Source organism: Sceloporus occidentalis, unplaced genomic scaffold (assembly GCF_023333645.1).
Source record: "Sceloporus occidentalis isolate IW3139 unplaced genomic scaffold, rSceOcc1.0.p SCAF_3, whole genome shotgun sequence".
NCBI lineage: Eukaryota > Metazoa > Chordata > Lepidosauria > Squamata > Phrynosomatidae > Sceloporus > Sceloporus occidentalis.
This window is the reverse complement of record NW_028316983.1, coordinates 231,587,706-231,613,020: the sequence shown is the minus strand read 5'-3', so window position 1 is coordinate 231,613,020 and position 25,315 is coordinate 231,587,706. Positions and strand designations below refer to the sequence as shown.

Sequence of the window (25,315 nt, the reverse complement as noted above, 5' to 3'; positions counted from 1 at the left end):
ACTGAACCATGGATATCATTGCTTTATCTTGGGACCATCCCTTTTTTAGCCTGACTACAGGATAGAATTGTTGTGAGGTTAAAATTGAGAAGAGGACACGATATTCACTGATTTGAACTTATCGAAAGAAAGGCAGGATATAAATCAGAAGTTGGAAACATGACTGTTTTGCATTAGAACTCACAGAACCTCCCAGGTAGCATGGCCTAAAAGGCTACTTTTAAAAACTAAACTCCCATCATTCCTCACCCAGCACAGCCAGCAGCCGTGCTGTGGCTGGAAGAATTCTGTTGGTGCAAAAAAGGAGTCACATTTCCAAATCCTGATATAAAATACTCTAAATAACTTAACCAGATTGAATCTGGAAATGCTAGACAATAGAATAATAGAACCCATGACCATCCATTTAAATTACCATGAGATGCTGTGATGGCTTCCCATTTGGACAACTTTAAAGGGTGACCACCACATCAGTTTATTAGAATGAGGCTACTACTCAGGATGGCTAAATAATCCTTGAGTGCTCCTGTCTATCACTTACTGATGAACATCAGATAGATGCTACCATTTCACTCAAGCTGGAACATATCCAGAGGAAGACAACCAAAATGGTGAAAGGTTTGGAAAGGTCATGCCCTATGAGGAGCAGTTTAGGGATCTGGACATGTTTAGCTGGGGGCAAAGAAGGTTAAGGGGTGACATGCTAGCCATGTTTAAATATTTAAAGGGATGTCATATTGAGGAGGGAGCATGCTTGTTTTCTGCTGCTCCAGAGACTAGGACATGGAGCAGTGGATTCAAACTACAGGAAAAGAGATTCCACCTAAACATTGGGAAGCAGTTCTTGATAGTAAGAGTTGTTTGACAGTGGAACATGTTGCCTTTTGAGGTTTTTAAACAGAGGCTGGATGGCCATCTGTTGGGGTGCTTCTTCCATGGCAGGGGATTGTACTGGGTGTCTCTTGTGGTCTCTTCTAACTCTAAGTTTTTAATGATTCTATGTCTGTTGCTATGTTTAATATATTTTTATCTTGTTCAAAATATTTATATTTTAATCTGGAATTGTTTTAAATTTATACTGTATACCACACTGAGCTCCTATGATAAAGTGAGAGACAGAAGTGTTGTAAATAAATAAATAAATGTATGTATGTATGTCCTGCTTTTTTGGCTTCCAACAGGTAAGTGATTGACTGATGTCTGAAAAGAATGCTAAAGCCTTTCAGTATGATCCAGCATGGACCTTCTTGTGTTTTCAGAGGTGCCTGTTGTCTGCTTCGCTTTCCATATTCTTTACTACCTTCTGCTGGCCTAAGCAATTTAAAACAGAGCATCTTATATGCTCATCCCTCTGATCCAACAGCGGTTACCTATGAGTCACTTAGGGTGGCCACAGATACATGTGATACTTCCTTGCCTGTATCTTCCTAAGAACTTCTAGTTACTTAACTGTATTTTGGGTTTGACCTGTGGAGGAAAGAGCAGTTTCTTGGCTTGCTTTTATTTTGCAGACGCAACTATCACTTTATTGTATGCTAAGGGCTGCTTATGAATCCAGGGATTTATGTAAGATGTTTATGGAACCTGAGGCTGGCCAGGTATTTACCATGTGGACCACAGCAGGGCAAAATGTCTGCTTTGATTTTTACAGGAAGTGTATGAATCAAAGTTTAGAGAGTTAACATAAATTCACATATAGTCTGCATTAGCTGATTCAAATTCAAACCCCAAATTTCTGCTTGAAGTAAATGTGATGGTCACCTGCCAAGGAAACCAATGTTCATTTGTGTATTTTTGTATTTCTGAAAAGGGATCCTACTATGAAAGTTTACATACTCTCCCTCACCTTCTGTCATGCCCTCCTAAAAACTAACCATGAATTAGGAGGATGGGAGGAATTCTGCAGAATATTTGCAGTCATTTGTCACCACTACTTATTCTACTGATTTAAAAGTAATTGTTCTCTTAACTCATGACAATGAAAGAGAGAGAAAAATCTCATTGTTATTACTAGTTTCCCTGTTTGCTACTTTTGAGCTTATTTTCCCTTGATTTTTCAGGGAGAAAGCATCGTAAGGTAAGTGCCTAAGGGCTCATCCAGAATAGGGAAAGGTCTCTGGAAGTATCAAGAGCTTCCAGTTCTTTTTGGTCTGTTTTTTCCATTCCAGTTTTGCATCCAAACCCTTTCTTGAAATATCTCAGGTTTCCATCATCTACCCCTCTCTTGCAATCTTCCTGCCCATCATGTATTGCATCTAGTCTCAGGCAACATTTCAGAAATTGATTTGCACCAATTTACATGATGATGTCTTTGTTATTGTTGTTGTTGTTATTATTATTATTATTATTATTATTATTATTATTATTATTATTCAGGATTTATTGTCAAAGTACTAAAATGCTTTAGCAGTATTATACTAGTTAAACATTACCATCATTTTGTTTTAATCCAAATATTCCTCTTTCTCTTGCTTGATAACTGTTGAATCTGTGCCCTGAAAATAATAACTGTGTTTAAGTAGAGTGGTCTTCCTAGCCAATTACAAGATAATATAAACAGAGAGGCAAGGAGAGAGACATTTCATTTTGGAAAATACTGGGTTAATTTAAATCGACCGGGAAAGTAGGAATGAAAAGTCCTTAGTAATGCTGAGAGTTTCCTTTGTAAAAAAAAAAATATTATAAACATTCATACATTGAATTTTGATTATTGTACTAGGCATTTCCAAGAAATACTTTGGAATGAAGAAAACATTAAGTGGATCTCCAACATAAAATTAATTTCTATGTGAACAAAACCTGAGACTTTTAGTAACTTTTTTTCATATCTAGAGGGAATCTGATTGGCATAACATTTGTAACATTCTTTTCACAATGCCTTCTCATAGAGTGTCTAAAAATGCCCAAAAAGTAACTTTGAAGTGCAACTAGAAATCATCTCTGATCACAGTAATGCAGTGGTTTTGCTCCCATTTGTTATTTCAGTTTTGAAATATAACCTTATTACACCGTTGTTGCCAAGATCAAATACATAATTTTTTTAGAGGTGGTTATTTGATTTGTAACATGTTACATCCAAGTTCTTCAAATGTGCAGCTGCTCATGTGAGCTGGAACCCTATAGACCCCAAACAGGAGTGGGAAGGAACCAGCATGGGAAACAAAGTAAGGCTATGTGATAATGGGTTTTTCTCATTATCTGAGCAGCATAGGTAGCCTTCTTCCCAGGTAACCGAGAATTAAATGATGTGATGAGGTTAAGTTACATTTTACTGGGGCTCAGCATCACAGAGGTGATGAGAGATCATTTGCCTAATAAGATGCCAATTGGGCAGAAGTGCAAAGCTTCAAGATCTTTCTCAGCTTGTTGTTGTTTGCTTTCAAGTCATTTTCAACTATGGTGGCCCTAAGGGGAACCTATTTCAGACTTTTCTTGGCAAGTTTCTTCAAAGGAGATTTACCAGTGTCATCCTCTGAGGCTGAGAGGATGTATAACCCAGTGGGTTTCATGGCTGAGCCATGATTCAAACCCTGTTCTCCAGAGTCATAGGACCTTATCGCACACACAAATTTAAACGTTCTAGGGACTGGAGGAGGACGCTCGTGTGCGCGCGCGACCGCCCAAAAATGGATTTTATCGCACACGAATGCGTCCTCCAAGAGGCCCCATTCCGTCCCCCGTCGCGCACCCGTTCGCGTCCAGTCCTGATGGGCGTGATTTTTGCCTGACGGATGTGAAATGCTGTTGGTCAAGCAGGGAAGACATTTTCATGAAGTGGAACACCTTTCATCCACCCTACCACAGATGACTAACACAGGGATGTGTGGTCAGGTGAGTTAGTAAACATGCCTGACACCTAGTAACATATGATTTAGAATGGAAAAACACCTTCCATATATTTGGATTTTTCTCTGTGTTTTGGAAATCCAACTGCTGGGGTTGCATTTTGAAAGGAGAGGCGAGAAGAGGAAGTAGAGTGGTCATGTGTGCTGCTTTGTGGAGCAGAGATACCAGAAGACCCTCTCTTATTGAAGGCATCTTCTATTTAAATGACTGTATGCTTTAAGTCCAATTAAATTTCAGTATACTCTATACAAAGACTGGCATCTTGTTAGTGAGTTGTGAATGTAATAGCATTAAGTCCAACTTTCAAGTAAGTCCAGCTTATGCTATCATGTTCCCATGATGGTATAGACTCAGACAGAAAGGTTTCTCCAGAAGATCTCAAAACATGGACAGGTTCATATGGGAAAATACAAGCCTTCAAATAACCCAGATGTGAGCTGTGTAGCTACATGCAACACGTACATATCCCAAAGCCAGATACCAGCCATTGTGTAATTCCATCCATATTTGCAAGGCTACAGCAGAGGTGATCATAGGAATCTACACTCTTTTACAAATGGTCATTTGCATCAATAAACCAGAATGTCTGAATGGTAAATAAGCTGCAACACAAAGTGACAATTCCTCTCTGGGAAAAACCTGGGTCTACATTGTGCCTTTTCCTTGTATTGTCAGCACATTTGTCACTCACAGAGGAAGTGGAACTGTTTAATGCTGTTGGACAGCAACTTCCATCAGGCCTTGCCAGTATAGTCAAGTGATGAGGAATGGTGGAAGATGTGGTCCAATAACATCTGGGGACTACATATTTCCCATTCCTAGCTGAAAATGTGAATCCAATTTTCCCACATAAGTTTGTAGCTATGCCAGCAAGTTGAAAACTAGATTGGTAATTTTCTTCCCATGTCAGAAAGATGTGTCAAGTCTCTTGTGGCGCTTTCAAATTGCCTCTATCATCCCCTTTTAAAAAATTCAATTAAAAATGCATGCAAGTAAAATAAGATTTTTTTAAAGCAGTTTCATCTTACAGTGACTTAGCTTCTCCATCTATAAGGTGAAAACATGAGTGTCCTATCTTTAAAAGTTATGTCTGGGATTAATCAAAGCTTGAAAAGGTTACTTTTTGGGACTACAACTTCCAGAATCCCATGAGACAATCCTAGCTGGGAGATCCTGGGAACTGTAATCCAACAAGGTATCTTTTCCATGCCCTTGGATGAAACAGAAAATATCTGTTGAATGCATTAAGAAAAATACAGACAGCTTTGACATTTAAAAACAATATGTGTTAAATTGTTTTCAATTGGGCTGTTTCAAACTGGACCAAGAAGAAGTTTATAAATATGTCACCATTACTCATGTCAGCTTTGGCTTAAAAAGGGAAATGTTTCAGCAGAAAAGCAGATGAGGGGGAGTGGTCCAGAGCAGGACCTTGAAGAAGATTCAGTCACAGAGGAAGATATTTTAAAAACATGGTTTCTATAACAGCCAGCCAGGGCAGCCTGTGAATAATTCATCCCTTGTTGTTTTGTAGATCAGTCTGTTTGGACTCCCCCTCTTTGCCCAGGAAAGGGGTGGGCAGTAACCCAACAGAGGAGGTGTCTGGCAGACAGTAATTAGTTAACCCATCACTGTGCCCGGATCCTGGTTGGCACACCCTCCCTTTCTCCTTCTCCCCTCCTTCCTAGCTTGTGGTTGACTAGTGCTGAAAGAAATTACATGAAGTCATCATCTACAGGTTCCCTAAAACAAAAACAAAAACAAAAACCAAAGGGGAAAAAATCTGAAAGGAATTGATCATGGGGAGGGAATGAGCACTCAAAGCCAAGCTCAGGTTTCCTGTTCCGTGTGGCTGTAGAAGATATATAAACAGGCTTTTAATGTGCTGGTGGCAGTCTTTGCAAGCTGCAAAGAGAGTGGAGGACTCTCTAAGCTTGTCTCCTTCATTTCCCAGATCTCTGAGGGTTTTAAAGCGACCACAATGAACAAGTTCCTGTACTGCACGCTTGTGGTAAGTCCTTGCCCAAAGGCTGACGACTGCTTTGGAAACAACACAATCAGAGTGTCGAGAGCATTTTCCCTATTCTCTGATGCCTGTTTTGTTTTTGTTTTGTTTTTTGCTTTTATACACACACACACAGGGTCTTTACTAGCAAGCTTGTTGGTTTTTCATCATAGTAGCCTCCTAGGGCAAAGGAATGAAGTATCCTTCTTCCAAGGAGGAAATGATCAACATGCCTATGGGCGTCACCAATAGTCCTGACCATCATAGGATGTCACTTATACTACTGTAAATGTTTGTATCTGTTGAATATTATCAGGATTATCTGTGGAGGCAGAGGCCAGGAAAGAACAAGAGCAGATTGGTGGGCTTTGGACTGGGTTATGGATAGATGTGCTTTCTTTTATTTTTGTAGGTTGGCATGTGTGATGCAAGTGAGGTTGCTTTCCAGAGTGTGGATAGATTATTTCTGCAGGACAGGTCTCAGAAATCTCCAGCCAATGGAGTCAGGTAACAGGGGCCATACTGGCTGGTGGATTCTGAGGGTTGTGGGCAAAAAAAGGAACTTGTCCAAGCTTGCCCTGTAAAGTGTCAGCTTCTCAGTTCATCTTTACCATTGTGCTGAGGACAGAAGCTATCCAGAGTCTCCAAGAAGGATGGGTGACACTTTTCATTGGTTTATTTTATTTTTCAAAAATAATTTGTCAAAATTTACAAATTTCTTAAGGTGAAGAATTTGAGGGTTGCTGGTTTTTCTAAAAAGGAGAAATTAAGGCTGAGTGCTTGGCAATCCGAAAAGTCAGGCTTTGAAACCTTCCAACTTTATGATTCTATGATTCTATACTTATGGTTCTGAAAGTTTAGGGTTGCCACCTTTTTTTCTCTGTGAGGCTCCTCATTTTTAAAGAGCACCACCCATGGCAGGTAAGAATCCTCTCTACTGGACATACTTGTACCCACTGAATTTGGCTGGTGGAGATGGCTGAGAATTTCATTTGGTTTTTACGTGTCAAGACCATTGTAAAAATTTACAAAATGTCTCCAACAGAAGGAATTTTGATCCAGGGGAAATTTCAGTTAAATTCATTTCAAATGAATCCAGTTGAGATTTTAAAAAATCTAGCCTCACTGATTTGCATATACTTGAATGCCAGCTGTCAAAAATTGAATCTTAGCTATAGTATTACTTCCTCATGCTATAAACAGCCACCATCCCAGAGCTAGGAAAGTTAACCTTTTTGGATTGCAACTTTCAGAATCCCTCAGTCAGCATAGTCCACAAATGGAAGTTTTCCATACTTTGCATAGTTCAGATCTTTGTACATCATCTGTAGGGACAGTTCCACTTGCTTGTGTCCACTGCCTGTGCAAGGTTTTCTATGATGCTGAAGACAGTGGAGCAGAGGTACAATTGAGCTTTACTGACCATTAGCACTCCTGTGTGTATACCAGAGCCATTGGTTTGCATTGTAAATGATTTGTGAGTGCTCATTCCTCCATTCCTTTCTTTCTCTCCCCCCCTCCCCCCCCCCCTTCTCTCTCTATCTCTTTCTCTGGCTTGCCTTGTGAGACAATGTATGGGACTGACATCCCAACCTGGGCACAAGATGTGCTGAGGAAACAAAACCTACAACTATATTTCGAAACACCCACAGAAATCATAGCAGGGAATTATTTCCTTGTGACTAATACAGTGGAGTGATGCCAGATGTTACCTAGAGGTGATTCAATGTATGCTCAACATGTTTCATCTTTAAAAAAGGATAGGAAAGGATGATGATGAATAGTGAATGCTTGCTTGTCTGTCAGCTTTGCTTCATGTGCACCTTCAATGGATCATGCATTTGGTGAATTATTGAGATCCTTCAGAGAGTAATGATTGAACATGTCTTTTTTTAAATCTGATTATTTTCTATGTAGGCAAAATAAACTATGCCTCACTGTTGTCCTGCACAATTATAGTGCTATATACTAATTCAGTGATTATGGCTGCATCCTGTGGTATCCTAGGATATGTAGTTGGGGAGATATTAAAGCTCATTGGCTGAAAATTTTCAATATCCCTGCCTAATCTGCTCAAATCCCAGAATCCCATAGGAATTGTATGGGACTACCACTCCTATAACTCCAGTCAGCATGACCATGCTAGCTGGGGAGGATGGGGCACATTCCAATATATTGGACAAGAATTCTGTTGGAAAAGGCTGCTGCTCAAATATAATTTATGCAGGTACAGAGAGCTAACTCCAAAAGCCATGTACACTGCATCAACTAAATTACAGGGTAGGTCTTGCTGGTGTAAAACAGTTACATAATTTCACTCTAAAATGCAAAAACAGTGCAGGAAATCTGAGAAGGACATTAGGTCTCCCTGTGCTGTCATTTCCACAGCAAAAGTCTGGTTATGTGAGCTGCTGTGAGTGGCATTGCCACAGGATGACCAGATGTCCTCCCTTTCCTGGACATGCCCTACATTTGAATCTTTGTCCAAGTGGGATTCCAAAATGTCCTCCATTTTGAACATGATGAAGAAGCATGAATTTACATTTATATGAATGTTTTTAGTTATTAATGTTGGATTGTCCTGCATTTTTCTTGAATGTCCTACTTTTGCAGTGTCTTGTCCTAACTTGCAGTTAGGCATCTGGTCACCCTGAATTGTCACCACAGTTTGCAAAAAATAAGTTCTTGGATTACAACTCCCAGAATCCCCTACTGACTAAGATGGCTAGGATTCTGGGAATTGTACTTCACAACTTCTTAACTTTTCTCATTTTTAGTTTTCATCTCAATCCTGAGAACGATCCTCAAGCATCAGGCAGCCTGGGGGAAATGCTTTGAATTAGCCAAGTCTGAAACACTACAATTTTTTTCTTGAAACATGAAGGGCTTTAATCTGAGATATCAAGAGGCAGAATGGAACAATGTCGAGGCTAGAGTGTCAGCCTAGGTTTGGATAGACTCAGATTTACATATCCACTGGCTTCATACAGAGTGACCCTGAGTCTGTCAGTATCCTTCAGCCCAACTTACCTTTCTGGGCTGTTATGAGAATAAAATGGAGATCAGGATGATATATGCCACCTAAAGCTCCAAGGAGAAAGGGTGAAGTTAAAAAGGCATACTCCAATCATCCTTTCAACTTCCATTGTTGTTGCTTAGCTAGCCAAAAGAGCATTGTAGATACATAAGAGGATCATCAACATCAACTACAGATTTTACAGTCAGTTGTTATCTCAATTCTGTGTAGCTATATGATGATCTCTTCCCCCATGTATCACGTATCAGCAGGCTGTGGAGAACCCCAAGGTTTGCAGAAGTTCAAACAAACATTTAGGGGAAAAACACAAAATGGGAAGGAAGCCTCCCAAAACAAATTGGCTAGGACTGAACATGGTTCATGGCCATAGTTGAGGGAGAGGTCCCCTGTAGGTGAAAAAAAAAACTGGAAAATTCAAGATGTGGTAGGAAAAGTTGAAGTGACTACAGTCCTGAAAAACTCATAGGAGTCCATCCTGCAACATATTGTTGCAGAGGTCACTTGCAAGCAAGGTTCAGCTTTGAAGCATGAGAGTCTCTGAGCATGTGCAGATGTGACATAAATGTGATTCATATGGTTGGAGCATTGGTTCACTTGGCAGAGTACAATATATATAAGGGTTGGAGCACAGTGTTTCCAGACATTTTTGACTTACAATCAGAATCAATCCCCACCAGTGTAGTCAGTGGTGAAGATTTATGGGAACTGCAGTCCTAAAACATGCAGAGGATGACAGTTTCCCCAGCCACTGGTCTACGGTGACTGACAGCAGCTCTCCATTAAATCATTTCCAGCCCAATTTGATTCAGATGCACAGGTTAGTATGACCACATACATGCCATACATGAACTTCCTTAGTTTTTCCTTGGACTGCCCACCACTGTTTTTCTCTGGTATTTAAGTTATCTTCACACTAGGAATCAATTGAGAAGTGTTATCAGGGTAGTTACAAGGTTTCAGGATAGTCAGAGGCTATTGACTCTACATTGCCAAACTCTTTTCTAATGCGTTGTTGTTGTTGTTGTTGTTGTACTTTCAAGTCATGTTTGACTTATGGTGACCCTAAAGCAAACCTATCATGGGGTTTTCTGGGCCTGAGAATGTGTGACTTGCCCAGGGTCACCCAGTGGGTTTCCATGGCTGAGTGGGGAATTAAGCCCTGATCTCCAGAATTGTAGTCCAACACTGGGTCTCTTTTTGTAGTGATCCACTGCAACATAGGACCAGGGACAGTTTTAATCTTATCCTTAAAATATAGGACCTGCTTCTTGGATAGCTAGTTTGAAGTCCAGATTAACGCCTACAGTAGATTCACCACCCAGCTGAGATAGATAGTACCAGCAGCTTCAGCATGAGACAAGATGTATTTCACCACTCACCACTGCAGGTGTTAGTTGGATACAAGAACTGTTGAATTACTTGCCATCATTGCCTTAACTGCATCTTGAATTAGGATATATTTGTAAAATGTACGATGAATGCCTTAGAACCCACAGCAACATCTAGTGGATGAAAAGAATCATCAGAAGTTGACAACATTTTATTAGACATGGATGACTTCTCATGTACTTGAGGAACCAACTGCAGCTGACATTTTGATAGCTTAACAATTTAATTTCTTCATCTGTAAAACAGTTGTAATCGAATATTGAGATGACTCCTCTGCCCTACACATGTTTACTTAGAAATGTTATTTTCCCCCCTTAGTTTCACATTGCCTAGAGGACCCTGGTCGGTTGACAGCCAAAAAAATCATTTTAAATAAACAAAACAAACAAGCAAACAAGGCCTGCTATATTTAATAGGGCTAATGCCCAGATAAGGGATAGGAAGTAATGTGTTACAAATAATGATTCTACCTGGAACATATTATTTCTTTGGCTAACATGGAATACTGTAACAACAATCTTTGTTTTTGAATTTAAAGAAAATGACTGAAAAGCAATTGTTCATCCCAGCTAGACTGGCTATGTTACCTGAGAAATTCTTGGAAGCAAAGTTTTAAAAAGTAACTTTTCTAAGCTATAGCCTGTTTTTTGTCTAATCCCCTCCACACACACACACATCTGAGGGGTTTGTTTTAAATCTATTTACTGGTAATGTAACTTACATTACTGGTAAGGTAACTACTGGTAGTGTAACTTAATGATATTTACCAAGGAATATCAAAAAAAGAGGACATTATACTCTTCTAGTGATAGATATCAGGGCTACCTAATGTTGTTTCAGGACTGACCAGGAAATGATCAATTCAAGTCCTGCTTCACACATTGAATTCACTCATGTGGCCATAGACCCAGTCTCTGAAGGATTTCCCATGGCAGCTGATCTGAATCTCCAACTTCACTATATCCCTGAATTCCAGGTGCTGTGAACAAATAATTGGCCAGAGAGGGAGGGAAGCTCTTGACAGTCAAGCCATGTTGATAAGCTTGTAGCTAGTACTCTTGGAAATGGCTAGATCCAGGGTCAGCCCCAATTTGAGGAGGCTTATTGAAATGATTGGGGACTTGTAAGTCCCCACTTATATACGTCCCATTGATTTAGATGGGTTTATTCTAGATAGGCCTAACATTGGGTTTAGCCCAAAATGGTGGCCCACCTAGGTTTTCAGCCAAAAGCAATTACAATGTTCTTAAACTTGAAGGAGGGAAAGGGGGGGGGGGGGAGAGCACCAGGATTTAGAGATTGGACTTTGGAGCCCATCCAAACCTTGGCAGTGCTTTTCAAAGGAAAATCAGTCTTCAGGATGTGTTTGGAATTCCAAACAGAGAGTGCTTTATCTGTTTCAGTAAATTCAAACATTCTTCTGTGGTTTATGCAGAAACCCCAAAGCCAAAGCATATAATCATATTTCTGAAGTCTGAAAAACTAGTTTCTTTACCTCCACACGGCTGTGATTGAAGGGAGCAAGACGCCTGAAGGCGCTTGGGCTGTATTTGCAATTGTCATCCAATTCACATTTATTTCACAGGGTAGGGAGCACATGGCATTTGGGTTTCCATTTGGAAATCATTGGAAAGGGTGTTTCCAGGTTTGAAAGGAAATTAATGTAACCTCATTTCCTTTACAAAATCCTCTTCTGAGGAAAAATTCAGGAGACTACAAACCTCTGTTTGGTCCTGAGATGAAAATGGAAGACTATCAGAGGTATTTCCATCTGTAGCTGTAAACAGAAAGTTTACAACTGTAAGGCACACAACAGTAATATTCCCCAGGCCATTTATCAGTGTAGGAAATGATATGTGAGACAGCATGAAGGTCATTTCAAATGCATTTGGAGTGATTTTTGAAAACTTGATATGCCTTTGATATACCTTCTCTAACCTAATACTCTCCAGACATTTTGTTGATAGTGACTACAGCTCCCTTTGGCCTCAGACCATGTGCCCAGTGGTCAGGGTTGAGAAGAAGGCCACAACATCTGGAAGGGACTTTGGTTCAGATACTAGCAATGAATTTCAAAGCTATTTTAGCCATTGAGGAATCCGTGCACATCTTCCACAGAAATTGGACTGTGATGAAATGACAGCTGTATTTCACAGCCTTGATCATGGACTATGAACCTGGGTACCATTTCACTGGCTGGAGAGCACCAAACATGCCACTGTGGGCACGAATATTTTAAATTTCTGTGCTACTACCCATGGCTGTAGCAAGGTCAGAGTTACAGGACTCTGACTCTCCTCAAAATGCCCCAGGACTTGTACACAGTGTTCTCTGGAGGAGGTTTGTTGTGTTGTGGCACTCCCAGGGAGAAAAGACAATGGAGACTGGGCCACCAAAGACAGAGTTCTGTGGACTCTACTCTTGCCACCAGTACTGATGACAGAAAAAGATTTTTATAAAGAAAAATATAGGGTACAGAATCAGTTTTTGTGGCTCCACTATTTGAGTAGACCTTTGAGAAACTCACTTCCTATCATTTCTGAATATAAGAAGTGAATACCTGTGGCTGTCTGTCCTTCATTATTGAACTTGAATGAGTCTGGACCAGTACCAGATGATGGCTTTCATGTCAGTGGGCCAATGAATCCACTCCAGTTTTTAATCCAAAGTTTCAAAAAGTTACCAAAGGTGTTCAAAATTGGGGGGGGGGGGGTTAAGGGACAGCACCTTTTGTAACTCTTTTAAAGTTCAGCTTAATACAAGAGTGGATTCACTGCCTCGTGGAAACCACATTGGTCTGGAAGCCAATTTCCCCCCTAAATTCTGCTATAAGCTGCCACTCACCAAAAATGTATTTTTCCTTTAAAATACTGTACACCATTGGAAGTTTCCTTCTGGTTTATATACATATCCCTAAACACTTTTTTAAAATTTTATTTTATTACTAAAGCAAGACTATATGTCTCACTTCACTGGGTAATTGTGCTTCCTTAAGGTTCCCAGATGTGTGATTTTCTATCTGATATATATTCTGGCTGGCAGCTGCTGGTGGTGGCAGTGGTATTTCAGATCCTGAGCAGGAAAGACATTTACACATTTGCAAGCAAAAAAATAAATGAATTATAGTATTCATAGTTGTCCTACTGTAAATCTGTCCTCAAGTGATACTGGTGTGTTGCAAAACAAAATTTAAAAAATAAAAAGTACACTACTATAAATTTGTGCTGTGTTTCTCCTAATAGCTTTTGAACATCGTTGTGAAATGGACTGTCCAGGAGACTCTTCCCCCAAAGTACCTCCATTATGACCCTACAACTTCTCGTCAGCTGATTTGTGACCAGTGCCCTCCTGGAACCTATGTTAAACAGCATTGTACGACTTCCTTGAAGACTGAGTGTGCTCCCTGTCCAGATCAGTACTACACAGATGACTGGAACAGCAACGAAGAGTGCCAGTATTGCAATGTGGTGTGCAAGGAACTGCAGTATGAGAAGGTCGAATGCAGCAGCACTAAGAACCGTGTCTGTGAGTGCATTGAAGGACGGCACCTCGAACTAGAATTCTGCCTAAAGCACACAGCATGCCCTCCAGGTTTTGGCGTTGTTCAGCAAGGTATGTGCCTGTTTGGGGGGGAGAATGCTTTATTTTGGCTATAAATAGCCAGTTCTTGTTTGCCTGTGATGAGCAAAGGGATCTTGCAGCACCTTTGAGGCTATCTATGCAAAACAAATCATAGTATGAGCTTTCGTAGACTCAGTAAACCTCAATTTAAAAGATTGTCCATTTGAAGGCCCTTATTGGAAGACACCCTTGATTTGAAGGAAGTCGGGGTCCAATTTAAAGTTATAAAACAAAAACAAGGGAAAAAGGAGCCTTGAAACTCCCCATCCAAAGTTATCACAAAGACAGATGTCCAGGTGAGCGCACAGGTAACTTTTTCCTAGGCTTCTCTAGTGTATTGCCTTTCTATTAAAATTACATTTACTTCTAAATTGGCACCTATGCATATGAATTCATATATACAGTATTATGCAAATTTGTGTCTTCTTTGCTCTACTTTTTTGGTTGTGCTTTTCTTTGCAATAAATGACATAATGCACAATGCACAAATAACCACAACTCTACCCACAACCTATGTATGGTTGGATGCTTCATGAAGGGCACACCAGAGGCCTGTAGAAAACTGCTAACAACAGTCACTTACCCTTAAAAGGTACCAAAACAAACATGCCCATTTGAAACTGACAGACAGTAAAACGTATTGCAACGTTTGTAGGAAAACAGAAGCTGTCCTTCTAAACATCTCTCTGGGTTGCCGCCAAAAGTAATGTTGCTCACAGTGGCAAAATGTTCAGCTCTTACAGTAATGGGTAATTTAATGGCATCTGCAAATTGCATTCTAATGAGAAACATGATGGATCGACCTCTTTCTCGGGACATTATCTGGGATGCAGTATTTATGGGTGATAGCTAATATCATTTTTCATTGGCAAAAATGCAGTTTCAAGCCTCCCTGCACCTTGACAAACAGCAGAAGTGTTAACTGATAGAGTACCCAGAGAGTAATTATAAGAATATTAGTGTAATAGCAAAAGTCATCACAAATGTGTGGCAGTAATTAATTACCAGTGTCACAAATGGATACTCATAGTGTTTGTGCATATGCTAATGATTCCCATGCCAAACAAGTTAGGCGAATCTTGCATTTCTAGAAGGGATAAAGCCTCTAACAATGTGTTTAAAGATATGATGATATGCTGAAGTTTACTGAAGAAATTCTGATAAATAAATCTACATGAATTCTTTGTTTGCGTTAGCCTGTTCTCTATAGCCTTAGACATCTTAGAGGCCAAGCTGGGGCTTGCAGCAAGGAGGACATAAATTAATAAACAATTTCTCATTGAGTCTGTCACCAAGATCTTTTGTGGGAGGCTAATCATAGTGGCAGATGAAAAGAGCCCACCTTCTATCAACTGCCCATAACTCTACATTTGTGTCATATTTGCAGCACAACTTCTTGACTGGTGGCCTTCAGCAATTCAAGATACCAGCATTTATTACTGAAACAGAGAACAAAAGCATGGATGTTATTGACTTCAGAATTATAAACAGTGCAGTGGTTTTTATTTTGTTTTGTTAAAAAAGGAAGTAGCAATGCCAAAGAATTTACAAAATCCCAGCAGGCATAACTGTTTATACTCACACCAAAGGCTGGATGGATAAGAAAGTAGAAGGGGGGACGGTCATGCTTCTGGGAAAGATCACACTCTAGCCTTTCACTATAGGGGATAGTTCTGATAGATAGATAGATAGATAGATAGATAGATAGATAGATAGATAGATAGATAGATAGGAGTTAAAGTACAATACTTACATTGACCCATGGGTAAATCAGCTCAGGTTTTTCAGGTCAATTTTTTAATTAAAATTTCTAAACTTATACATGAGTATACACAGTAACTTAATTAAACTTAATACCTATTTTTAAAGAAGGTAATGTCACTGACTACCATATCCAAGACCAGTGAGTTTAGGATCAAACTAGGCATCAAGAGAGATATGCATACCCTCTAACTGCCCTGATTTGGTTGGGACAATCCTGATTAATCCTCTGTCATCCCACTTTTAAAATGTCCTAGTTTTTCTCTCCTCCCCCTCATTTCCCCCCTTCTCCTTTGCCTTCAAGTCAACTTCAACCTGTGGTGACATATGAATGAGGCCTCCAAGACACCCTATCTTTAACTAACTTGCTCAGCTCTTACAGATTCATGGCCGTGGCTTCTCTGATTGAATCTATTCATCTATAATGTGACCTTCCTCTTTTCCTATTGCCTTCTACCTTACCAAGCATTATTGTCTTTTCTAGTCAGTCGTTTCTTCTTATGGTATGGCCAAAATATGACAACCTCAGTTTAGTCATCTTTGCTTCTAGGGAGAGTTCAGGTCTGATTTGTTCTAGGACCCATCCACTGGTCTTTTTTGCATTTCACAGTATTCTCAGCACTCTTCTCCAACATAAACATCTCAAATGAGTTGAATTACTTCCTATCAGTTTTCTTCACTGTCCAGCTCTCACAACCATTCATAGAAATGAGAAATACAATGGCATGGACAATCCTAACTTTATTATTTAATGAAATATCTTTACACATCAGGATCTTGTCTACTGCCTTCATAGCTGCCCTTCCAAGTCCAAGAACTTTATCACACTGGGTTCTCGGCCCAGCAGGAAACGGAAACAAGTGGGGGACGGATTTTACCGCACACACCCGTCCCTCACTCGTTCCATTCCCCCTCTCTTCCCTGCCCATTCCGTTCCAGAGGGAACGCTTTTTGAGAACTGTTCAGAACATTTCTCAAAAATTTCCCCCTCTGGAACGGATTAAGAACGGAAGAGAGGGGGAACGGAACGAATGAGGGACGGGTGCGTGCGGTAAAATCTGTCCCCCACTCGTTCTGCACTCGTCCCTACTCCTTCCGTTCCGTGCTCAGAACGGAACGGAAGGAACGGAAGGAACGCAGTGCGATAAAGCTCCAAGTCTCTCTCTCTCTCTCTCTCTCTCTCTCTCTCTCTCTCTCTCTCTCTGTGTGTGTGTGTGTGTGTTACTTCTTTGGCCCTGCATCATGTAGACAAGTTGTTCTGAAGGCAGAGGAGAAACCCAGTGTAATTGGCCCATGTAGACATACCCTCAGTCTTCAGAAAGTACAAACTAAGAAAGAAGTACATGAGCTGCATCAGGACTGATAGACACATAATGGTGCTTGCAAGATCAAGAAGAATAAAACTAAACATTTAGAAAGGAGCCAACTACCTGAAGGAGTAAGGTGATCTCTTAATATTATTAAACAGAAATCTTGGAGAACTACTTTTACCACTTTTGGCAAAAGCATGGGTAAGATTCATGGAAAAGCCTAAAATCCTACTTTAAAAAAAAGGTTTTCACTCCTTCCTAAATCTGTAGTTATATGTACAACCAAGAGTGCCTGGGATAGAAATTCCACAGAAATAGGGCCAGGTAAGAGAAGACCCTGCCCTGCAAGTCTTCTATGGCAAGAGAATATAGTCTGGTCATATTTCATAAAAGGTGTGGGTTCTCTTAATTGGATGCATGACCTTAAATGTCTTGAAGCCAAAAAATAAAGTGGTAACCAGAACAATGCATTCCTAGAGCTTCTATTTCTCTCAATATAGATTAGTAATAATTCTTGCTTGTGTTTTGCGGTCTATATTATGTGCTATGTATATTCATGGCCATAATAAATATTTGTTCTTGAATGCAGTCCAAATTCAAATTTGCAATTTCAAGAAGAAAGAAAGAAAGAAAAAACAAACTGAATGAATGAATAGTCAATCATTTTCTTGTCAAAGTTCCTCAAAATCCATCATTTAAATACAGAAATTGCTTGGTCTGGTTTACAATATCAATTTAATCAAATGTATCATCTAAATAAATTATTTATTTGTTTCTTAAAATATTTATATCCCAATCTATATCATGGAATCCTAATATTGCATATAAGAAAATGAAATTAATGAATTTAAAACTGTCAAAAAATAACTGAAATAAACTAAAAGCATATTCAAACATTTGACAAGTTTTAAAAAAAACCCAAGACTGTTTAAAATCAGTAAAAACAGCAAGGACAATTCATAACCATGGACATGTACAGATTTGAATGAAATCAATATTATTTTATTGAGTATGGAGTAATAATGCAATAATCCAGCCAACCAGAAGAAAAAGAATCAATATATAATCTTCACTGTGCTGCTTTACTGACCACCTCAGCTCTTTAAAATTTTTGGAAACATCAACACATTTTGTTTATAGACCTCTAATTTCATACTCCAGCCCAATCTATATCACTAAATTAAAGCCAAGATGTTATTTATGTAGGAAAGGCATATGCATATAATTACAGTGCTTTAGAAATAAAGTTTAATAATAATAATAATAATAATAATAATAATAATAACAACAACATATACAAAATGCCAATGTAACAACTTACCTACATTCTGTCAGTATTTATAGAAAATGGGAGACCATCTGTAGAATGGCAGCTGCTCACTGCAGACCACCAAGTGCTTGCTGTATTCCTCCTCAAGTCATTTGTGATTTTAGGTTGTCTACATAATTTCAGTTTATTAAACAATCTATGGGTTATATTGCATGACTTGCATGGTATATGTAGCCCAAAGAACATGAACAGACAAATTTAAGGCAAAGGCTGCATCCACACTGCAGAATTAAGGCAATTTGACACTTTAACTGCCATGACTTAATGCTCTGGAATTCTGGAAATTGTACTTTTGTGAGACATTTAGCCTTCTGTCAGAGAGCTCTGGTGCCACAACAAACTACAGTACCCAAAATTCCATAGCACTGAGCCATGCCAGTTAAAGTTGTGTCAAATTGGATTATTTCTGCAGTGCCAGTGCAACCTAAGGAAGAATTTTATGGAGTTATCCAAATTAATTGATTTCACTCAATTTTCTGAAGATAGGAGAAATCTTTAAGGCAAGGATGGGCAACCTTTGGCCCTCCAGATGTTTTGGCCTACAGCTTCCATCAGCCCTAATGTCAGCTTCATACAGCACACTCCAGTAACTCACTCTCTAGTCCAAAACACCTGGAAGAAGGCCACATGATACTCGGAATGGTTTGGAAAAATTATTTCTGTGAAATCATTCCTAGATAAAGCCTACTCTGATGCAGGTTTGAGAGGACTTTCAGAAATGTCCCATGGAGGTGTCCTTTGGCTATCTCTTCTCTCCAAGTACCTGGCAGCAGTAAGAAGAGTAAATTACAGGCTTTTTAATTTTTCTATCACACTCAGGACTGGTTGACATGGTGCCATTTGAAATTGGGGCTGAAAGAGTTAAAGGGGTGCAAAAAACTCTTGTAGAAAAGAGTAAATAATTTAATCAGAGTAGTCCCTGGTATGAGAAAGTTCTCAAAAACTGTACAGTTTTAAAGGACTGTTCTCAGTTCAGGACTCATTCTGCACAAAACCACCATGTGGATTGTGTGTGTGTGGTGTGTGTGTGTGTGTGTGTGTGTGTGCATGCATGCGCAGAAAATAGCATTTTCTCTGCACACATTTTATTTGCTGAGCACAAAATTCATCACTGTCTACCATGTTGCCTCCCCCGCTCATAGTTCTAAACTATGAAGATCCTCATTGCTGAAGATTCTCAACACTTGGGACAACCCCCCTCCTTCCTATCCAATTTAATCAAATGTTCAAATATTTGTGAATGCAGTGGGCCCTTCCCATCCCTGAAAGTTCAGTTCCATATTCCTCTGTGGATGGGAAAAACACAGGAGCTGAAGCCCATATTATTGAATGGGCAGTGATATACATGCATTTGAATTGGCATATCTGCATGCATACACTGCCACTGACTAATATGAGGTGGAGCAATCTGTAGGAGCTGAAATCCGTGCATACCTAGCCTGCCAATAGAGCAGGCTCACTGTATTCTTTCCATTCTTAGTGGATTGCCATCTTAATTTCTCAGTGTCCTGTGGAGAGATGCTGTGTTGGATTCTCACTGTGGGACATATAAAGCAGTAGCACATACCTTGCCTGGTCTGTATGTACATGGAGGACACTCCAGGCCTCAGTGCCTGTCCATGGGGATTTTAAAATACTTTTTTTTTTGTTGGTAATCTTGGAATCAGTAGGACTTTCAAGTAAATTTGCTCAGGATCATTTTTGGATCATCCCAGTTGGGCCATGGTCTATGTGCTTGCTTTATAAGCCAATCAGCTCCATTATTCCAGTGTAATTCCCTCTGTATTGTCTGCTATGATATTCTTGACATGTAAACCCTTTGTTTGGCCATATTGCATGTCTGAGTTCTTTCCATGTTAACATCTCACTTTTTTCCTGATAAGCTTCTGTTAAGTATCCAGGGAGAATTTTATATTCTATTCATAATATTTTTATATTCTGTATTTTTATATTCTATTCATAATATTTTATGTTATGAAGAAGAACCACAAACAATTCTCCCCAAAATAATTCATACCAATAATTCTCCTGAATTCTGAAGTGGGACAGTCCCTCCATTGGAAGACTGTACCATGTAACATTACTGAATGTGTAGCTGACATACTAAAATAAAAAGCTGTAATAGGACACAAACACCGCTTTTCTTATGGAAATACAATTGGCCTTCAGTATCCATGGATTCATTATCTATGGATCGAACTATCCACAGCTTGGAATATATATATATATATCCAAAAATCAAACATTGCTTTTCCCATTTTATACAAGGGACACCAATTCTACTATGCCATTGTATTTAATGGGACTTGAGCATCAATGGATTTTGGTACTGGGAGGAAGGGGGCAGTCTTAGAACCAACTTCCCAGTGGATATGGAAGGCCCACTGTATATAAATCAAATACTTGCCTCTCTGGTTCTTTTTAATTTCAGTCCTTGAAGATGTTTTCTTCTATATGGAAGATCCCTGAAACATTATATTGTTAAATGTTTTGGTTGTTAACTGTTTTTATTGTCTTGTTTATGATCCTAGGTACTCCTGAAAGGGACACAGTTTGTGAAAGTTGCCCAGAAGGCTATTTCTCCAACGAAACATCATCCGAAGCAGCTTGCCAGCAACACACCAACTGCAGCGCACTGGGTGTCAAAATCATGCGGAAGGGTGATGCCACCTGTGACAATGTGTGCCAGGGAGAAAGGACTGACAAATCAGACCAGCAATGTGAAATCGGTATGTCCAAATTTAAAAGTAGAAAAGATGATTAGATTACTTTATTGAACTTCAGACTGGAAATAGCTTGAAGCTGATTGATAAACAAGAAAGTATTTCCCCATATATACCATATATACTTGACTATAAATCTACCTCATGTATAAATCAAGGGCAGGTTTGGGAACCAAAATTATAGATTTTAATATGACCCCATGGATATGTCAAGGGTAAAACCTAGAGACAGGTAACAAAAGGTCTAAAGGATGAAACGAAGGGGAAAAGATGTCAAAGAATTTACAAAATTCCAGCAGACCTAACTGTTTGTTCTCACATTAAAGGCTGGATGGATAAGAGATAGAATCTATGCTTCCAGGACAAATTACACACTTGCCTTTCAGCAGGGGATGGCTCCATTTCTTACAAAAGAGTTAAAGTATAGTACTTACATTGGCCCGTGGATAAGTCAAGTCAGTTTTTTTGGATCGATTTTTGACTAAAGTTTCTAGACTTCTTATATACAGTAATAAATGGGAATCAAGGATTTTGTTCAGTCTGCATTTCAAAAGAAGCCACTGTGATCTGCACCCCCCAGAGTAATGTGTAGATTGCAATGCACTTCTTTGGGAATTGGCAGCTCTCTGAATTTTGTGATGGAGTTCTCAGCTCAACAAAATGAACAAAAATAGTACACCCTTTGGTACATTTTTGTCACCTTAGAGCTGGACCACACTGTATAGAATCAACGGCGGGTTACAGACTGCCATAAAGTACGCGCTCTGCGCGTACTAGGGTTAGGAAGGGCCGTATTAGGGTTGGAAGGGTCTTACCTTCCTCATGGCCCTTTTCTGTAGTACGTACAGAGCACTTCATAAATGGCAGCGCCCATCCACATGGGTGCCGCCATTTTGACGTCTTGGACGCATAGCGTCCAGACGTGTCGTGGCGGAAGTGATGCCGCGAAGGCGCGCTTCATCCCTCGCAGCGTCACGTCTGCGTTTTGAAAAGGAGTGCCATTTTGGCGCTCATTTTTCGCTGCGCCGGGAAGCCTCGCGATCTGGCCACTGGGGCTTCCCTCCGCAGCGAATGGTGGCGGCAGGAAAACGGCTGCTTGAGGGCGGTCTGTAACCTGCTATAGAGTCTTAGAGTTGGAAGAGACCACAAAGGTCATCCATTCCAAATCCCTGCCATGCAGGAATACACACAATTAAAGCACTCCTGATAGATAGCCATCCAGCCACTGTTTAAAAACCTCCACCACACTCAAAGGCAGCGTGTTCCACTGTGTGTGTGTATTTGCATGCATATTCCTTAATTTATTTTCTTGCAACTTATATCTATATATTTTTCTTTCACCATACACATTTCTAAGTGCATTCTTTACATATTTTCTTGCACACACCATGGCTGGCATCCTGTATTGCAGCTACACATTCACAACCTACAATTATAGATCAATAATGGCTCAGTACAGTCGGCCCTCCTTATCCATGGATTCTTTATCCATACATTCAACGATCCATGGCTTGAAAATATTTTTTAAAAATATAAATTCCATGAAGTAAAGCTTGATTTTACTATCTGATATACAGCACACCATTTTACTACAGTATTGTAGTTAATGGGACTTGAGCATCCATGGATTTTGGTATCCACAGGGGGTGGGGGTGGGCAGGGGGTCCTTCAACCATTCCCATGCAGATACCAATGGCCCACTGTATTCAATTCTACTATATATTCATGATTACGGCTCTATTACCCCAATTGTTAATGCAATCATTAATCATTAACCCACTCAAAATAATTCCACCTTCAACTCCAGTGAGCCTCACCGAGTGACGGAGGTCGGTTTTGCTGGTAACGTTTCTGCAGGATTTTTTTCCAGCCCCTTTCCAGCAACAATCCGCAATCAGAAGCAGGTCCCAATTACATTTCCTTGTCATGCCACAGATCGCTGGTGAGATGAGTCTGGAAAAATTATCCTGCTAAACCTCATTTACCAGCAGAGCAAAAATGCATTGCTCAAAGCAGCTGCTGGCTGTTAAGATAAGTTGGTGTGGGAGTCAAGCTGGAAAACAGTACTGAATTACGTGCTCATAACTAAGGTGAAGATGTAGGATCTCAGCTTACAAAATCCACAAAACAGTGATATCTGTAAAATTTAAGTTCCATTATTTCCCGGAGTACCCACTTGCCAGAAGGTGGAGAGGTCTGCCTGCATGAATGTCTCTCCATAACACCTGGACTGAGAATAGCTACATCTCGACAAAATGCAGGCTTGTGACTAACAGTGTCATATTTTTATCCTGTATCATATTTAACATCTTTATCTGTGTTTTGTGCATTTTGTTTGGTCCAATAAAAGTATCACAGTTTTGTGCATTTGGGATTTGGATTTTGGATATCCCTGGATATGGATTTTGTTTTTGACTTTTCAAAGTTAAATAACCTTCTATCCTCCCCAGCTCCTCCCCACACATATTTATATTTCACTATGTTTATTATTACTGTTTCAGATATAACCTTATGTGAAGAAGCATTCTTCAGATTTGCTGTTCCGACAAAACTTACACCTAGCTGGCTGAATACACTCAAAGAAAGTCTACCTGGTATAAAAGTCAATGCAGAAACTGTTGAAAAGATAAAACAAAGGCACAGTACACAGGAACAGACCTTCCAGCTACTGAAATTATGGAAGCAAAAGAACAAAGGCCGCAAGAATATTATTCAGGGTATGTATATATATTACAGAAAAACAGGGTTATTTGTATATTGGAAGTGTACATTGTGTTTGTGTGATGATGTTGGTATTGCTGCTGAAGATATAGGAGAAGCAATATAGTCAGTAGTACAGAGTGGCTGGGCAGGACAATGGGGAAAGAATGCAGACACACAGACCTGAATCCTAGTGTTAATTCCAACTTTTGGAGACTCATTGAATCAGTATGATTTGTTAGTTCATTTGATCAGTTTACTCTGATTGAGACAAACCTATAGATTTCAAGACACAAAACTGCCCTAGTGTTAATGAAAAAGGCTAGCATCCTATTAGGTATTTACATCATTGTAGACCAACTTACAAGGGCATAGAAGTCCATTGTGATGATGCGCAATGTTCATATTCTCAGAAGGGGGGCAGAGACATAGCTATATATTTGGGACCATTGTGACAACAGAGCCCACAGTCTGCCTGTTGCACAATGGAATACTGTGCAAGATGTTCTGAGACAAAATGTTGCAATTCATTAGGTTTGTATGCCATGTCAGAGGTATAGCTATGTCATCATAAAGTTATGTCTTGTAACCTCTGGTGCATGATCTTGGCCACACTGCATCACACCTCTGATACTACACTGGCCTTGACCATCCTGATTTCGTCCCAGAAGTCCTGGGATTTGTAGATCTATATGGGAGTGATTTGAGCTAACATAGAATTTTAGCACCAAATCTATTTGTTCTTGACTCTAGGAAAGGAGTGGCTTAAGGGAGAGCTTAAAATAAATTGGAAAAAGGGTAGATGGAACAGTTCAGATCTCTTGCCTTAGTTAATCCAAATAAATAAGCATATCCCTTTGCTTTCTCTAGGTATGGATCTTTGTGAAAACACCATTTTGAAACATATTGGCCATCTCAACATCACCTCTGAGCAGCTCAACATTCTGATGGAAAACTTACCAGGGAAAAAAGTAGGGAGGGAAGAAATAGAGCATATTCTGAGGATGTGCAAATCCACAGATCAGGTTCTAAAGCTCCTCAACCTGTGGAGAATAAAAAACAGAGACCAAGACACTATCAAAGGCCTGTCATATGGGCTGAAGCACTTGAAAGCGTATCGTTTCCCCATGACAACCATTCAAGGCCTCCGGAAGGTGGTCAAGTACCTCCATAGTCTCACAATGCACAAATTATACCAGAAGCTTTTGTTAGAAATACTGGGAAATCAGATCCCTTTGGGAAAAGTGAGGCGCGGGTAGTTCCAGCTATCTGTTCTTTTATTCACCATTTGCTGCTAGCAGTAATAATTAAATCTGGGGAGGGGGGAATGTTTTTCTATGTTATGCTTATTTATATTTATATATCTGACTGGGATAGCTCAGAGCTATCTTAGACTTTTTTAAAATTGTTGTTGTTGCTGTTGTTGTTGTTGTTGTTGTTGTTATAATAACACTAAAATCCTGATCAGGAGTGTTTGTATATCCACAATTTCCAATAGGATGTGCAGAGAAATACCAGACCAGGCTATTTATATTCACTGAAGTCTAGAATGTTGTATATATTTATTAACTTATAGGGCAACTGTATGAAATT

At 39.7% G+C, this 25,315-nt stretch overlaps 1 protein-coding gene across 1 annotated transcript; it reads left to right on the top strand.

Annotated features, from left to right (window-relative positions):
- The first annotated feature begins 5,827 nt into the window (after positions 1-5,827).
- TNFRSF11B (TNF receptor superfamily member 11b) lies at positions 5,828-25,051 on the top strand. Its single transcript, XM_089518943.1, has 5 exons — positions 5,828-5,857; positions 13,520-13,889; positions 20,831-21,028; positions 23,524-23,739; positions 24,593-25,051. The coding sequence occupies exons 1-5, from the start codon at positions 5,828-5,830 to the stop codon at positions 24,979-24,981; spliced, it is 1,203 nt and encodes a 400-aa protein (XP_089375069.1). The 3' UTR covers positions 24,982-25,051.
- Positions 25,052-25,315: the final 264 nt, after the last annotated feature.

Bases quoted from the DNA above. Each gene is read 5' to 3' on its own strand.
- TNFRSF11B (XM_089518943.1), top strand. From the start codon at position 5,828: ATGAACAAGTTCCTGTACTGCACGCTTGTG. The intron at 5,858-13,519 runs GTAAGTCCTTGC...TTCTCCTAATAG, and splicing joins TCCTGTACTGCACGCTTGTG to CTTTTGAACATCGTTGTGAA. The intron at 21,029-23,523 runs GTATGTCCAAAT...TTACTGTTTCAG, and splicing joins AGACCAGCAATGTGAAATCG to ATATAACCTTATGTGAAGAA.